Source organism: Haliaeetus albicilla, chromosome W (genome assembly GCF_947461875.1).
Source record: "Haliaeetus albicilla chromosome W, bHalAlb1.1, whole genome shotgun sequence".
NCBI classification, from domain to species: Eukaryota; Metazoa; Chordata; class Aves; order Accipitriformes; family Accipitridae; genus Haliaeetus; species Haliaeetus albicilla.
The window spans coordinates 32730210-32746806 of NC_091515.1; the positions used below are offsets into that span (position 1 = coordinate 32730210).

Genomic DNA, 16597 nt, shown 5'->3' on the forward strand with positions numbered 1-16597 from the left:
GCAAGGGGGAACTGCTCCTTCAGGGGGGACATTCGAGGGCTGAAGCCCTGCCTTGCCCTTCCTGGCTGCTCGCACCATGCACATCATCATCTTTCCCCTGAGCACTGAGCCCATGAAGTTGCTCCAAGCCAAAGCATCTCACAGAAAGCCATCCATCCTTGCCCAGGAATGACGGGAGACGCATCTTCCCCCTCCCCTCAGAAGCCATGTGCTGGCAGTTACTGACTCTCCTTGTCCAAATACGTGCCTAATCGTCAGTATTAATAGTTGCTCTCCAGAGTCCAGCAGTGGCTCTTCTGCTGCTTTCTCCATGGTGCCAGCAACCTCTTGGTCTTTGGCTGCTCCTGTCCCTCCTGCAACCCAGGGCTGAGCAGTCCTAGAAAGCTACTTTCTCCAGCTCTCAAAAACTTTTTGCTCCTCTCTGCTTGGAGCACTGATGCTGAAAAGTTGTGGCAGGCAAGGGCTGGATGCGGTCCCAGGGCGATGGGCTGGGGGAGCCTGCGCACCCCTCCTGTCCCCATCCCAGCCTCCTCACATGCCACAAAGCTCCTGCAGCCCCTCTGACAGCTCCTCCCAGCCTCCCCCCTGGTCCAGAGCCCTCCCTGCAGCTGGGTATTCACCAGAAGCATTTATGAGTGTTATTAAAGTGCATGTTAGTTTTGGAGGAGCCGGGATCTGAAAGGTTTGCATTTTTTTGCCTGTGGAATATAGTTTATTTAGAGCAGAAAGACAGCGGGGCAGCGGGCTGCCCGTGCACCCTGTGTCGCCCTGAAATGCCACGCTATGGACTGTGCACAGGCTGGGTGTTCCTGTGGGTGCCAGGGACAGTGGCACCAGGGTGCAAGGCAGTGGGGAGATGGGTGCCAGGGAGCCTGCGTGGAGCAGAGGCCCTCCTGTCCCACTGTGACACAGGAGCTGGACAGGGAGGTTGGGGGCTCGGCTCACTTCTCTCCTGGAGGATTTTCCCCCTTGTGGGCAGTGCCAGCCCACGCTGTCCCCAAGCTCAATCACTGTAGCGTTCGCCACATATCAAGGTGCCGCAATTAGATCACTGGTCAGCCCCAGACCAGGGAAAGAGACAGATAACACACACAGTGTGAGCGCCAACTTCCGCCTTTTATTGCGCAGTCAATTCCTTTTATACTAACAAGGGTGGGTAGGCGGGATTACAGACACATCATAAGGCTGCGACTAACCCTCTAACTTTCCGTGACATCGCGAGATCTTCCGAACGCCGAACCTTACAAATCACTACTCATGGGTGTCCCTGAGTGCACTGCCAGCCTGTGACGTCCCCAATTGCAATCACAGTTTATGGGTGTCCCCAACTGCAATCACAGCCTGTGGGCGTCCCTGAGTGCAATCAGCCTGTGAGTGTCCCCAAGACTGCAGTGCCAGCCCATGGGTGCCCCCAGTTGCTGTGCCAGCCCCAGGGTACAGTGACAGGGCATGCCTAGGACAGTGCCAGCCTTGCGGTGTCCTCTAGCACAGGGACAGCTCTGGCCAGAGCAGAAGCAGGTCTCAGGCCCTGGGGGTGGAAGGCTGGTGGTGTCCCTGGGGCATGGTAACAGCACACTGCCAGCCCATGGGTGTCCCAAGTGCAGGGCCAGCTGCAGGATGTCCCCCACAGTGGTGAGAAGCAACAGGGTGTCCCCCTAGCCCAGTGCCACCAGGGTGTCCCTGGGGAAGTGCCACTAGAAACGCCCCTACCAAAGTTCTCTGGGGTGTCCCTAGCACAGTGCCACCAGGGTGTCCCTAGTCCAGTGCCCCCGGGGTACCCCTAGTGCAGTGCTCTGGGGTGTCCCTAGCACAGTGCCACCGGGATGTCACTAGCACAGTGCCCTCGGGGTACCCCTAGTGCATTGCCCCGGGGTGTCCCTCGCCCGGTGCCCCCGTGGGTGCCCGGCGCCGGGGCTGCGGTGGCGCCCGCCGGGGGTGCCGCCCTCCCGTCCCGCTCGGCGCGGCGGGGCCGGTGGCGAGCCTGTCCCTAAAAGGTGCTGGCGGGCGGCGGGGGAGGTGCCGGGTCGGCCCTCGTCCGGCGCGGCCCCTCCCCGGCTCTTAGGCGGCGCAGCGGGGCGGGGGGCGCAGTGTCGGTGCTCCCGCCACCCCCGGTGGTCCCGCCGCCCCTGGTGCTCCGCGCCCCGCTGCCGCCCCGCGCCCCGCCGCCACCATGGAGGCCATCAAGAAGAAGATGCAGATGCTGAAACTGGACAAGGAGAACGCCATCGACCGTGCCGAGCAGGCGGAGGCTGACAAGAAGCAGGCGGAGGACCGCTGCAAGCAGGTGGGTGTCCCACAGACCCCCCGGCATTGCCCAGGGACCCCTGCCTTAAGGGTGTCCAGCCCCGGGGATCCCATCCTACTGAGTGTCCAGCCTGGGGACCCCTGTCCTAGGGGTGTTCTGCCCTGGGGACCTTGCCCCACTGGGTGTCCAGCCTGTGGATCTCTAGGGGTGCCCAGCCCTTGGGATCTCACTCCACTGGGTGCCTGTACCTGGGGACCTCACCCTGCTGGGTGCCCATCCCCAGGGACCAGCACTCTAGCCTGTTGCCCCTGACCACTCACATCATTCCCCCCCAAACATGCCATGTCTTGGTGGGATATCACAGTGCCACCTCCCTATCCCTCTGCCGGGGAGACCCTTGGGGACAGTGTATTCCCACCCCAGCCACAGAGATGGGAACCTTCTTGGTGCCCCCTGGAGCTGTGTCCCCCAGTCAGAACCTCTCCAGTCCCTTGCACAGGGAGGGAGCCCACCACCCCCTTACCCCTGCTGGGCTCAGGGATGCTGGGGGCTGCTCTGGCCCTGGGAACCAAGGGCTCCCCGAGGACGTGTGGCCCCAAAGTCGACAGAGTAAGCATGTCTGCACGCTCCTGCTGTGCCCCCAGCCTTGGCCACCTCAGGAGGAGGATGGCCATCCCCTCCCCCAGCCTTGCAGGCACCACCATCCCCCCTGACACCTGTCCTCCGTCCCTTCTCCAGCTGGAGGAGGAACAGCAGGGCCTGCAGAAGAAGCTAAAGGGCACAGAGGATGAGGTGGAGAAGTACTCCGAGTCCGTCAAGGAGGCCCAGGAGAAGCTGGAGCAGGCAGAGAAGAAAGCTACAGACGTACGTAGGCGTGTCAGCAACTCCTCCCCTGTGCGGGCGCCGGACCTCGGGGGGGTGAAGGAAGAGGGGGGCCTTATATGGAAAGCATCCGTGGGGAAGACTGTCAGGATCCCATTCCTGCAATGCTGACACTGAACCTGGCTGAGATGCAGGGCAGGGACCATTCGGATCCCGCTCAGGGTGTGGGGGCCAGGCAGGCTGCGGCAGGCACCGCTTGGTCTGCTCTGGAGCTACGTGGGCAGCTGCCTGCCTGGCTCCCCAAAGCTAACTGGGACGAGTGTCCTGAGCTATGTCACCAGTCCCTGGGCACATGCCTCCATGATGCTTGTAGAAAAAAAGTCTGTGGCGCTTGCTAAACTGGCAGGAAAGCAAAAAAGAGCAGAGAAATGGAAAAAGAGAGCTGACTGTGAGGAAGGATGCTTGGGGCGTGGGGGGGGGCTCAGTCATTTTGGGGTCCAATGTGCCACCCTGTACCCTGGGAAGGGCAAGGCCAGGAAGAGTTTTATTTAGTGCCATGACTGATGTTTCTCCTGGGAAATGATCCTGCCAGGGAGATGTTAGGAAAGTGTTGAAATTAGCTTGTGCCTGGCCAGGATGAAGGGTGGAACAACTGTGTGCATCCACAGAGCTGCTTGAGAACAGGGTATAATGACCTGCGGTGCCACACAGGGTATTTGACACCCTATAAATAAATCCTCCTTTTGATAGCCAGCCCTTATTTGATGAAAACTAACCCTGGAAACTGGAGGAGAAGCTAAAGGGGAGCCGGCTGGACTGCAGCCAGCAGGGCATGGCCAGGCTTTTTAAGGACTGAGAACAAAAAATTCAATCTCAGCTGGTTTATGGAGCTAAATGGGGGGGATGCATCAAATCTCTGAGGCAGCCACCAAGGACAGGGGTGAGCAGACAAGGATGAGCAGCAGCACCACAAGTCCCTGGGGTGGCCCGGAGCAGCTGGGGGGCTCCCCAGCCTTGTTTGCTGACTGTACAGACCTGCCCCAGTTTAGTTAGATACTAAACCAAGTAGTTAAAACATCAAAAATCCTCTGGAAGGGCACATTTATCCTGGCGTGGAGCAGGCATGTCAAGCTGGGCAGGACAGCTGCCATGTGTAGTGGGGGCCTGTACTGGTCTGACTGGATCCATGCTGGTGTGGGACAGGGCAAGCTTGGTGTGGGATCTGGCTGAGTGTGGATGGGATGTCCCCGGTGAGGAGCTTGGAGGAAGGAGCAAATGGTGGCACAGGGCAGACATCGGCTGCAAGGTGTGAAGCAGTTTGCTGCTGGCAGCAGACCGTGCGATGCTGTCCTGGGCAGGGAGGGTACATTGCCATGCTCTTGGTCCACAGTGGCTCGGCAAGTCTGTGGGCTTCGGCAAGGAGAGTCCTGTCCCAGCAGATATGGGAGATGGGAGCCACCAACCCCTCCAGGGAAGGGCTGGATAGGGAGGCATGGAGAAGGAGCACTCCTGCAGTGTCAGGGAGGGCAGGCTGGCTGCAGGTGGGTGTTGCGGGCAGGGCTGGGAGCCCATCATCAGCACAGCCGCCCTGGGGACATGCCAAAGCCTGGACAGGCTGTGCCGTGTGTGGGGCGCTAGGAGTCGCCAAGTCCCGGCACCAGGGACCTGAATGTGCCAACAGCACTAAGTGCCAGGGCTGGTGTTACCTCCTCCCCAGGACAAGGCGCAGCACTGCTCCCAGCTCTGGCAGAAGAAGCACAGGGTAGACCCCCGGAGCCCACCCTCCTGCCTCCCTGGGGACCCTCGTGCCCCCCTTGGCTGCCAGAACAGTGTATGCCTGTGAGCACAGAGCATCCCCATCCCTCGACCAGGTTAGGGTCCATCACAGCAATCCAGGCAGGCTGCTGGTCTTGGCAAAAAATGTCAACAAATGCCTTAAAAGAATAAATCTCCCCCTGCTCCAGCATTGCCCTGCCTCTGGCATGGGGTGGCAGCGCACAAAGCCCACAGGACTGCACTAAGAGGTGCAAATGCAACCTCCCCAGGCACTTGGAGGGGGGTCAGATGGTGGCACAGACCAGAGAGTACCTGACCCCAGATTGGCAGCGCCACGGCGCTGGCAGACCCTTCCCAGCAGCTCTGTGAGGCCACTGTGGCCCCACCACCTCCTTGTTCCCAGGAGGGACAGCCCGTGGGGCCCACGGCAGGATGTTGCCAGGGGCTGCTGGACACAGTGCAGCTGGGACAGTGGGTTTAGCCAGAGCAGCCCCCTCACATCCCCAGCTAGTGGCCTGTCCCTGGCCACCTCTGCAGTTCCCAAAGGCTTCACCCAAGTTCCCGCCCCGGTTGCTCTCCCCAGCTGAGACTTTGCTCTTATTTGGCAATTCCCTGAGCCGGTGGGAGGGAACTGGGCTCTGCTGGGAAGTGACTGCATCCCTGGGTGGGGCGCCTCCCTGGCTGGGAGGCACCCAGCCCGGCCAGGCGGCTGCCCCCCAACCTACCCCCTTCCTGCCTGCAGCCAGCTTGCCCCTGCCCCTTTGCTGGCGGGGACCCCGCTTTCTGCTCCAGGCCTCGTGTGCCGGCCTGGGAGCACTCGCGGCACCCAGGCGTCGGGCTGGGAGTGGCGCAGGGCCGGCCAGGACTGGGTCCAAGCCCGAGGCCACGTGCTCCCAGGGGATCTGTAGTGCTGCCTCTTCCACCACTGCTTAGCAGGGGGATATGGGGTTGCAGGGCTCTGCCGGCAGTGTGGTCGGACCCCCCCTCCAGGCCCCCTGACCCTGAAGCCAAGGGCAGCCAGCGGGGTCAGCCAGGGAATTAGTGTCCCTGGAGGCAGGTGTGAAGTGCAGCTGGGGCTGTCTGGGAGCTGTCAGAGCTCCTTAAGGGAGGATTGAGTGCCACCAGCAACAGCCCCTCCTGATGGATCAGGGCATGTGCCCTGGCCAGGATGCAGAGCCGGGAACTGGCCTCCCCTATGGGGCAGAGCCCCCAGGGTAGCTGGGGGGTGCAAGGGGCTCCATGGGCCTCATGGGTCTCTGCGGGGCTGCCATCCAGGTCCTCGTTTGGGGGAGTGGATGCCAAGGGGCTGAGTGGGATGGCTGCTGGGGACCTGGCTGTGGCCCCACAGCTCCAGCCCCAGGTCCCCTGGGGGTATGCCTGAGAGTGGGCTCTGCTCCATGACCCCCCCGGCTCTGCAGCAGGGGGTGTGGGGGGCAGAGCTTGGGGAGCACCCGTGGATTGCTCCCGTGTCCATGGGGGCTCGCAGGGTCCAGGCTCTGGCACCCCCAGACTCCCTGGGCTCCTCTCCATCACTCTGGGGGAGCTTGGTAGGACTGTGCACCCCTGTCTGGGGGGGCACCATGTGCCCTTCTTGGGGGGGGACTATGTCCTGTACCCTGCGGGGGCACCATGCACCCTGCTCAGGGAGGGGACTATGTGCCCTGCCTTGGGAGGGCTGTCCCCTGTATCCTAGGGGATGCCATGACCCTGCCTGGGGGCACCATGTGCCCTGCCCATGGGCACTGTGCATCTGCTGGGGGGGGCACCATACACCCTGCCTGGGGTGGGAGGACAGTGTGCCCTGTCCAGGGGCACTGTGCATCTGCTGGGGGGGGGCACCATACACCCTGCCTGGGGTGGGAGGACAGTGTGCCCTGTCCAGGGGCACTGTGCATCTTGCTTCGGGGGGGTAGGGGCAGTGACCCCTGCCTGGGAAGGACCATGTGTCCTGCCCAGGAGGGCACACTATGTCCTATTTGGGGTGGAGGGGACTGTTCCCCCCACACCTGATGGGGGACTGTTCCCTGCCGGGGGTGGGCACCGTGCACCCTGCCCTGGAGAGCGGTGGCCCAGGTCGGTCCGTGGCAGCAGGAGGAGGAGGAGCAGGAAGGGATGGAGGCAGGGCGGGCGGTGGAAGCGGCTGCTGCCTGATCGCTTCCTGCCTGAGCCGGGCGGATCCCACGAAGGGCTCGGCGGCGCGGCTTCCCTGCCGGCCGCTCCGCGCCATGGCCGGCACCAGCTCCATCGACGCCGTCAAGAAGAAGATCCAGATCCTGCAGCAGGTGGCCGACGAGGCGGAGGAGCGCGCCGAGCACCTGCAGCGGGAGGCCGATGCTGAGCGGCAGGCCCGGGAGCGGGTAAGGCGCAGGGCGGGGGGGCCGCCGGGGAGGGGGGCGCCCCGGCAGCTCCCCGGGATGCCCCACCGTCTCCGACAACGCCGCCGGCATCCTTCCCCGTGGACTGGCCCCGGCCGCCCCCCCGTCCCCGTCCCGTCCCGGTAGTCGGGCTGGCTGCCCCCGGGACGGAGCGTCGGGAGGTCCCGGGGGAGCTGGAGGGCGCTGCCATCCAGGTGCCGCGGCAGCGTCCCTGCCTCTGAGCTGCCTCCTCCAGCTGCATCTTTCATGGGTCTTGCTAGGGATGCTCCGTGCGGCGGGGTTCCCCAGGACTTCCCTGGCTTGTGGGGCACGGGGGAGCAGTCAGCAGCCAGCTCTGCCTTGGCTCTGCTTGGGGTCGGACAGATCCTGGGAAAAGATCCTCTCCCTCGAAGGTCTGGCTGTGTGCACGGCTAAAAATCCCACACCCAGGCTCTTGTCTGGCTTCCAGCAGGCTCTGCGGTCTGGGCCGCAGCAGCCGTAGAGCCTTTGGCTCTCCAGCATGTCCCTTTGCAGGGACAAGCCACCCCTTTGCACTGCTATGGACCAAAATTTCCACTCTGTGGCAGTGGGACAGCATTTCCAGTCTGCAGCTTGTTCCTGGTTTGGCTTTTTTATTATTGTTGGAGCTTGCGAGTTTTTTTCTCTCTTTCTCCTATGCCCACTCCTTTAACATCCTCACCATATCAGGGGCAGCAGAGCTGGGTGTGGTACCTGGGCTGTTGTCACTTGAGCTGTGTGCGGAGGAAATGGCTCCTTCCTGCAGCTGCAGATCAGGTTCCCTGGTCACTGGGCACTGCCGGAGAGCTCATGTTCCCGAGTGTCCATCTGGGCAGCTCTGACTCACTTTGGGGACGATTCTCTGGGAAAAAAAGCTCCTGCCGGGCTGAGGCAGGTGCTGCAAGCAGAGCATCGCCCTGGCGGGGGCCAGCCCCAACTCCCCATTGGGTGGTTTGGCTGGGGATGAGCTCTTGGTGAGCCCAGAAAGAGGGTGTTCACGGGGTGGAGGTGGCTGTTGTGCCAGCCATGGGGCTAGCCGCCCACCCAGCACACTGCCAGGCTGCCCTGCTTGGAGCAGTGCCGGCTGCGCCCATCCCCACCCTGCTGGCTCGCCACAGGGGACCACGGATGCTCAGCGGGCCGCGCAGGGTGACAGCCCCTCACTGCTCCCATGGCCCCCCTGCTTGGCCAATGTCCCCCAGGGCATTCCCGGTGCTGGAGCACAAGGCTGGCCAGGGCCAGGTGCTGCAGCTGGCCAGGCCTGCTCCAGCCTGTGAATAAGCAGGAGACATTATCCCCCAGGTTGGCGCATGCCTCCCTGTGTCTTGGTGCATGGGGCTGCTCCCTGCAGCAAGGTCTCATTGCCACTCATCTCTTTGCATCTGGGGTTTTAATTCCCTGCAGTCCCCCTTCCCACATACCCCCCTAGAGCAGGGAGCGGGGCCAGGAGCTGCTGAAGCAGCGTTTCCCGGTGGTGGCAATGGAGCAGGCAGGAGACCTTTATCAAATGGAAAGAGCGCGGGGCCAGGCATCAAGGGGCTGGTGGGGGCCAGGGCCACTGCTCCCGGCTGGCCCTGGCTCCTGGCCCTGTGCGTGGGGAGCCTGGGAAAGCAGGGAGCCCTGGTCCCATGCTGCCCCATTGCACAGGGCTGGAGGGGTCCCCGCAGAAGAGGCTCCTGGCTTGCTCCACCGCCTCTGTAAACAGGAAATCCACAAGTGGCTCCAATCTCCTTTTCAGGAGCGAAGCTGCACAGAGCATTCCTCCCCCTTTACTCGTTGCTCCACAAACCCCAAATACCATCCCCATGATGGTGCAGCCACTCCGGCCACCCTATCCTGGCAAACGTGCCTCATCCCTCTCTAAGGCAGAAGCCAGAGGTGCGAGGACGCAGCGGAGGGGCTGCACATGCCAGGCTCAGGTTGCGTGGCCAGGAGGAGCCAGTGTCAAACAGGGCGCTAGGGATGGAGAGCCCCATTGTCCCTATAGAAAGGTGATGGGATGCGTGCCCCAGCTGGGCTTGTTGCACAATGCCAAGGGGTGTTCTAGATAGCAAATGCAAAAGTAACTGCTGAAAATGCTTTTTATATATAGATAGATATATATATACGTCACACGGGGTGACCGAGGGGTTTCTGCTCCCCCAGGCCGAGGCTGAAGTGGCTTCTCTGAACCGCCGTATCCAGCTGGTGGAGGAGGAGCTGGACCGAGCCCAGGAGCGCCTAGCCACTGCCCTGCAGAAGCTGGAGGAGGCTGAGAAGGCAGCTGATGAGAGTGAGAGGTGTGACAGGGAGGGACAGTGAGGGTGGCGTCGGGTCACCCTTGATTGCAGGCAGCCCCCTTGGTTTTGCAGTGGGGTTTGGGGATCCCCCTGAAGTGATCTTATAGGGTTTGCATTGGTTTTCCTGCAGACCCTGAAGGGAAAGAGCAAAGCCATGATGCAGAGAAGTCCCCCAGACATGGGCGTTCTTGGCATGCTTTGAAATTTCCAGGGCGCCCATAAAATCCTGAAAAATTTGATCTGGTGCTTATACAAATATCAGTCTGTAACCGAAGCCAGAGGGTGCTCGGAGCCTGTTTTCTGCCCCAGAGCAGCCTTCTCTGCTCAAGAGCTGAGCAATGGCCTAGGAGGAGACTTCTGCTCCTGGGAACTGTGGTTGACCTTTGAGAATGAACCAGCCTCATTCAAAAAAAAGTCCTGCAGAGTGTGTTTCCCCATCCTTGTGGCAAGCAGGTTTACTGGGCGGGAGCCGTGCAGGTGAGGGCACTCAGGTTGTATGGGAATGCCCGGACACATCATGGCATTCCTGACAGTTACATGAGCTTTTCCCTCCATTGGCAAAGACCAGTTTGAGCAACAGCATCTGAGCGAGAGGAGAAGAGTCTGCAGGAGTCCCTGCCGCAGGGATTCGTGGGGGTTTGGTGACCCCCTACTTGTGAGCATCACCCCTGAATGGGAAAAGGCTTTGCCACAGGATGTTTTCTAGCATTTCCTAAAGGTTGCTGGTCTGTCAGGCTGCTTTTGTGGAAGTTGCAGCCAGTTCGTCCTGGGCTGCACACGTTTTTACCCTCTGGGATGATGGGTTCAGGACCTGCCTGATTGAGAGGCACCATGGCCACATCTTGCTCTGGGACATGGCCCTGGGGTGGCCTTGGGGTTAGCTCTGCTGCTTTAATTGTGCGCAGGAGCATCCTTGGGGTACTGCTGGTGTGACCCTACCATGTGAGGTGGCCAGTGAGTGCCAGTGTCCCAAGTCTCCAGAGCTGGAGGATGGCAGGGTCAGGGCACAGTGGGTGGGTGAGAGGTGCAAGTGCCACCTTGACCCACAGCAGTAACATCTTCTGGCTTGGGCCTTCCTCAGAGGCATGAAGGTCATTGAAAACAGGGCCATGAAGGATGAGGAGAAGATGGAGCTCCAGGAAATGCAGCTGAAGGAGGCAAAGCACATAGCGGAGGAGGCTGACCGCAAATATGAGGAGGTGCGTGCCTGCCTCCGTGTACCCCCTTCCCCCAGTGCTGACCCCCCCTGGCGGCACCTGGGGCTGCCTCCCCACAGCCCTGTGCCCCAAGCCAGGGCAAGCGTGGGGCTGACACATGCCCCTTGCTGCCATTGACAGGTTGCCCGCAAGCTGGTTGTCCTTGAGGGAGAGCTGGAGCGCTCAGAGGAGAGGGCAGAGGTGGCAGAGAGGTGAGCGGGGCTCCCAGTGGGCAGTATGTGGGGGTCCCACGTGGCCCTTGCCCTGAGTCCCTGGCAGCTGGGGGCAGCTGTGTGTCCGTGTGGGGGATGGGGATGTCCCTCCCTGGAAGCAGCAGGTTCTGCTGTCGGGGTGGTCCCTGGGCTCGCAGGCTGGGGGCAGGGGGATGCCAGCCTGCCAGCAGCACATCCTTGACCCTGTTCTCTGCTGTCCCCCCCGGGGTGCCCCTCTTCCACCCTAGCCGAATGAGACAATTGGAAGAAGAGCTGCGGACCATGGATCAGACTCTCAAATCCCTCATTGCCTCAGAGGAAGAGGTACTGGGGCAGGGGCGCAGGGTGATGTGCAGCAGCCCCCCTCTCTCTGTTGCTGTCTCTTGAACCATGTGAGCCACCTCTCTCCTCTCTGCACCTCTGCCTCTGCCACCAACCTCCCCTTGCCTCCCTCTCTGGTGGGTGCAGGCTGGACATGCTCCTCCATCCCTCCATGTCTGCTCTCCTTCTCGGCAGGGCTGGTGGGAGCCCAGCCGGCAGCGATGCATGGGGTGTCCGTGCGAGGAGGCACGAGGAATGGATGAACGGATGCATCCCGGCAGCTTCCGCTTGTAGTGGCTCTGCTCCTTCTCCGCCTGCGCTGCCTGAGTTTTCTCCTCTCAACTTGTTCTCTCTCTTTCTTTCCTCCTTCCCCATGCCTGCTCTTTCTGCTCCTTCCTCTCACCTGCCCCTTGGCCCTGCTCCCTCGCCTGGTGGCCCCTGCTTGGGATGTAGTAAATGTGGTGACCTAGAGGAGGAGCTGAAAATTGTCACCAACAACTTGAAGTCCCTGGAGGCCCAGGCTGACAAGGTAGGACCTGGTGGGGCTGCTGGGGCTGGGCAGAGTGCGTGGGGTCTGGGGGTGCTGGGGTCCCCCACCAGGGTGAAGGGTGACCAGAGATGTCCTGTGGGGCTCATGGGTGCCCATCTCTGTCTCTGCAGTATTCCACCAAGGAGGACAAGTACGAGGAGGAAATCAAGCTTCTAGGAGAAAAACTGAAGGAGGTAAGGGCTGTGGGGCTGGGACCCCTAAGAGGGGGGCTGGCACTGCATCAGTGCAGGCACGAGTTTGCCATCCCATGTGGGTTTTGACCCTGTTATGCCCTTGTCCTCTCACCCTTCCCCAAATTGCAGCCCTGCAGCATGGCAGGTGGCTGTGTCTGGGATGCCCCCATGGGGTCCCGCTACCCCAGAGAGGGTCCCTGTCCCATCTGGAGGGCTGATGTTTGCATCCCCAGGGAGCACAGTCCCACTGGGGTGCATCCTGCAGCCCCATGCTGCACTCTGCTCCTGCTCAGCTTGCCTCTGCCCCATGTGGTATCCTGCTCCCAGGACGTGCGCTGGCAGGAGCTCATGTCCTGCACACACCAACTTCAAGCCATGTCCAATTTGGGGTGATCCATCTAGTGTTGGTTGCACACACAACCTGTGAAGCATGCAGGCTCCCATGACATCTCTGCTTTTGGTGGTCAGGACAGGTTGGGATAAACAGGAAGCCCAACATGGAGGCACTTTGCCCAGCTGCCTCCTTTGAGAGCAAGCTCTCACCCCTGCTGCTGGTTTAAGGCATGGGGGTCCATGGGGCCCTTGTCCCTTGCCTTTCCCAGGGGAGGGCTCATGCGGGGGGATGTGGGAGATGCAGACGGGGCAGATTTGGGGTGCAGTGCAGCCTGTGCCGTCCCCATTGTGCCCCGCAGCTCACCCTCTCCCCCCTGCACTCCTGCAGGCTGAGACCCGGGCAGAGTTTGCGGAGCGGTCTGTGGCGAAGCTGGAGAAAACCATCGACGATCTAGAAGGTAAAATGTCCTCACCGGCCCCATGTCCCTCTTTCCCAGGGAGCACTGACCAGGATGTGCCCCCGGTGGGGCCAGACAGGGCTTGGCTGGGGTGAAGGGGTGGGCAGGTGTCCTGGGAGGGGGGAGGCTGGATGCCGTGGTGTCTGGTGTGGGGGCGCAGAGCTGCTGGGGTCTGTGACTCTGCCCTCAGGTGGGGAATAGGGCTGCATCCATACCACCTGTGTCCACATGCTCCTGCTGCCCTCAGCCCCCCCCCCCGCTCACAGCCACTCTCTCTCTCTCTCTCCCTGCTGCCCACTCCCCAACCTTGCTCCACCATCTGCCCCCTGCCCACCCCCTGCCTGCAGATGAAGTGTATGCGCAGAAGATGAAGTACAAAGCCATCAGCGAGGAGCTGGACAATGCACTTAACGACATCACCTCCCTCTGAGCCACCCACTGGGCACCATCACTGCACCCCCCACCTGCCTCACCCCTCCCCAGCTCAGCTGCTTGCCTGCCCAGCCATCACACTGCTCTCCCTGCTTGCTCTGTCCCCTCTGTCCTTCCCAGCCCGCGCCTGTCTGTCAGCTCCTTTGGGACAGGAACCAGCCCGGGGTGTTCCTGCAATACCCCTCTTTGTGGGGAGACGAGGTGTAGGTGCTTAGGGGTGTTTGGTGGGGAAGGGGAGCAGCCCCCAGGACCCCCACATGCTGGGTGCATGGTGCCCACACAGTTGCAGGTCTGTTCCCCAGCATTGCCCGGTAGGGAACAGAGCTGTGCCCAGGAGCCCTTCGCTTCATTAGCTCCCTCCTCGGCTCCCTGGCAGCACAAGCGCCAGGGACCCCACAGCTCTGGTGCTGGGGGGACACCTGCCCCCCACATCTCCCCAGCAAAGCCCCCTGGTTCTGCTTGCTGAGCCCAGGGCGGGGGGGACCCACGCAGGGGAAGCAGCACCTCCACTGCCAAAACAGAGAGGAGGGCTTAGGCCTGGGGGACGGAGGGGGGGGGGTCCAGCTGTGCAGGCAGCCCGTCCCCAGGCAGGCAGCCCCCAGACCCCTGCTCCTCCCTTGCCCCTGCCTCCCTTCTGTCCTTTGCACATCATTCTTCAGTTTGCATTTCATGACTTTTTCTTTTCTGTTCTGTCCCTCTGGGTTACTGAGTTGGTCTCAATAAAGCATTTTCTCTCTTCCGTTTCTCCTTTGTTTTCTTCATGCTGCTCTGTCCCTCATCTGCCTGTCTCATGTGGGTGCTGGCAGCCGGGTGGTAGGAGGTGGTTGCAGGCAGCTTGCGGCTGCGGGACCCCTGGGATGGCTGTGGCTGAGCCCTGAGCAGCTCCTGCACTGCCAGGCTGAGTGGGACAGGGCCCTTTGTGCCTCTGCCCAGGGGATGACCCCCCACCCCCAACTCTTGGACACAGCTTTCCTCATCTTGTGCCGCCTTCTCCATGACTCTTTTGGCCTGAAATAGCAGGGTTAGACCTGGTCCTATCCATTCCCTGTCCCCACTCCCAGACATTGCCCACAAGCGGCAGTCTCAGCCCTGGTATCTCTCCTGCATCACCCTCCCACGCCAAAGGGGCTGACCCTACCCTTCAGCAGTGATCCCTGGCCCTAAACGGGTCCCTGATCCTCATCTGCCTTCTCCTTCCTCAGCATCCTACCCTGCCCCACAACTCTGTCCCTGAATTGATGGACCTGCAGCCCTGTTCCTGCCCCAGGACCAGCTGCCTCTTCCTGCTGGCCCAGCTTGTTCTCCACTGCTGGCTGGGCAGCAGCAGGATTTCCAGCGAGGGCTTTGGGGAACGCTGTCTCTTTTCACTAACTCACCTTTCTCTCTCTCTTCTCTGCTGCACTGACGTCTCCGTTTTCTCTAGAGCGCTCCCAGCAGGAGGCCAAGAAAAGCTGCATTCTCACTAACAAGCTGCGGGTCATCCTTACCGAACTTAGCAACTGAGCTGCCGAGAACTCTCGGCCCCAGCCCAGCCTCCCGCACCCGGGCTGCCACCGGCCCCACTCCCTGCCTCATTTTGGCCAGGCTGGCTCGGGGCTGGGACCTCCTCCTCACTCCCTGCTGGGGTTAGACGGTGCGTGGAGCCTTGGCTTATCCCCCTGGGGGTAACTGCCCTGCTTGGGGGGGACAGGGAGTCCTCTGGAGCTGATCAGTTTTTCTTGGGAGAGGAACGAGGGTTTTTGCAATGTCCTGGGATGCCCACGCAGTGATGGCTGTCCCCCAACATCAGTCTGGCCCCATCGGAGAGGGATATGGTGGCTTATATCGCTGCCTTACCCCCCTTGTCCCAGGAGATGGTGGCCAGCCTCTTCCCCCTCACTCTGGTCACCCCAAACTATGCAGGGAGGATCCCCTTAAAGTGGGGTCTCTGCAGGGTGCTGGGAGGGCTGGGACAGGAGCTGGGGACCCAGCAGCACCCATTGCCCCAAACCTGGGGCGGGGGATGGGGAAGAGCCTGGCCGGGAGCGCTGGGAGATGGGGCTGGGTGGGCAGAGCTCTCATCCCATCCCCATCTCTAGAGGGAAGGAGGATGCTGTTTGGAAGTGAGTGCTGGAGGAGGCTGCCTTGGCAGCAGGGTGCCCAGCAGAGCTCATCCCTACAGCCTTGTTAGCTCTGCTCCTTCTCTCTCTGCTGTTCTCTCTGCCTGCCTTCCTGGGCTGCTGTCTCACTCTCTTCTTCACAGAGCACTGCTGGGTCATGCAGCAGGCACTGGCTCTCCTCTTTTCCTGGCCAAGGGTTTGTGTGTGAGCCCACAGCTGGACAGTGGTGATGCCCTGGAGCAGGATGTGCTGTGGGCAGAGCAGGGAGACAGGGCCGTGCTGGTGGCTGGCCGGAGAGGGGTACCCATCAGCAGTATCCATGCTGCAGAGGGCCTGGCCATGGGCAACGGGGTGCCATGGGAGGATGGAAATGCTGAAGAGTGGGGACTGCCTGCCCCGAGCGACTGGCCTGGCTGGCCTGGCTGCCCCGGCAGATCCCGGAGTGGCTAGACTCATCCCTGCTGGTGGTGGGGCTGCTTGAATGGACTCTGCTCTGCAGGGACACCCTGAGCAGCTGGAGGCTCGTGTCGTACTGAAATGTCTGTCTGTCTGACTGTCTGTGTGTGTGTGTCTCTCTCTCTGCTTGGTGTGGTGTGCATGGGTCCGGCTGTGCCTGGGTATGCTTGGGCTGTGTCCGTGTGTGTGGCTGGCTGTGTGTCCCTTGTGTTCACAGAGAGTCTAGCCAATGCCAAAGAGGAGAACGTGGGCATCCACCAGGTCCTGGACCAGACCTTGTTGGAGCTGAACAACCTCTGAGCTGCCCTGGGGAGCCCCTGTCCCTCTTCCCTACCCCACACGTGCACCCCACTGGCACACTCAGGATGTCATCAGCTGAACTGCATCTTGGCCAAATCCACACACCCATTGGGAAGGGAAGCCCTGCAGCCTTACACCATGGCTCAGGGGTGTCTTGTCTGTGCACAGCCTGACTGGCTCTGTCCTGTCTTTGTGTCCAAATATTAAAGCAGTTTGACAAAATGGATAGGTGTGCTTGGTCCTTGCAGGTGGGCACAGGCACTGGGAGATGTGGGGGAGGGGTCTCCCTGCCCAGTTCACACAAGGAAGCTCTGCAGGGTCTTGGGTCTGAGGTGGGTATGGCCAGTGTAAGGATGTCCTCTGCGGCCGTGGGGGGCTGGGAGCGATAATGCACACAGTTTGGGCTGTGTTCCCATGTCTCCATCACCTCCTTGGGATGCACAGAAAACCTCCAAGTCTCAAGCTCAGTCCAAACTGACCATTCTCTTCAAGTGCACAGTGATAGAGATATGTCACTGGTGTGTCCTCTTCCACAGCTGGCATGTTACCTGCTGTCATGGTTTAACCACAGCC

The 16597-nt window shown here is 61.3% G+C and overlaps 1 protein-coding gene across 8 annotated transcripts; it reads left to right on the forward strand.

Annotated features, from left to right (window-relative positions):
• Positions 1-2118: 2118 nt before the first annotated feature.
• On the forward strand, positions 2119-16244 carry TPM2 (tropomyosin 2). Of its 8 annotated transcripts, none has more exons than XM_069775358.1 (9): positions 2119-2284; positions 2984-3109; positions 9361-9494; positions 10576-10693; positions 10832-10902; positions 11151-11226; positions 11884-11946; positions 12668-12737; positions 15942-16244. In XM_069775358.1, exons 1-9 carry the CDS (start codon positions 2171-2173, stop codon positions 16022-16024), a joined length of 855 nt encoding a protein of 284 aa, XP_069631459.1. In that variant the 5' UTR covers positions 2119-2170; the 3' UTR covers positions 16025-16244. The 8 variants fall into 8 exon arrangements, with proteins under 8 accessions (XP_069631459.1, XP_069631456.1, XP_069631458.1 ...); XM_069775355.1 differs by lacking the exon at positions 11151-11226 and adding an exon at positions 11677-11752 and having other exon boundaries at positions 2120-2284; XM_069775357.1 differs by lacking the exon at positions 15942-16244 and adding an exon at positions 13085-13905 and having other exon boundaries at positions 2120-2284.
• The last annotated feature ends 353 nt before the right edge of the window (positions 16245-16597 follow it).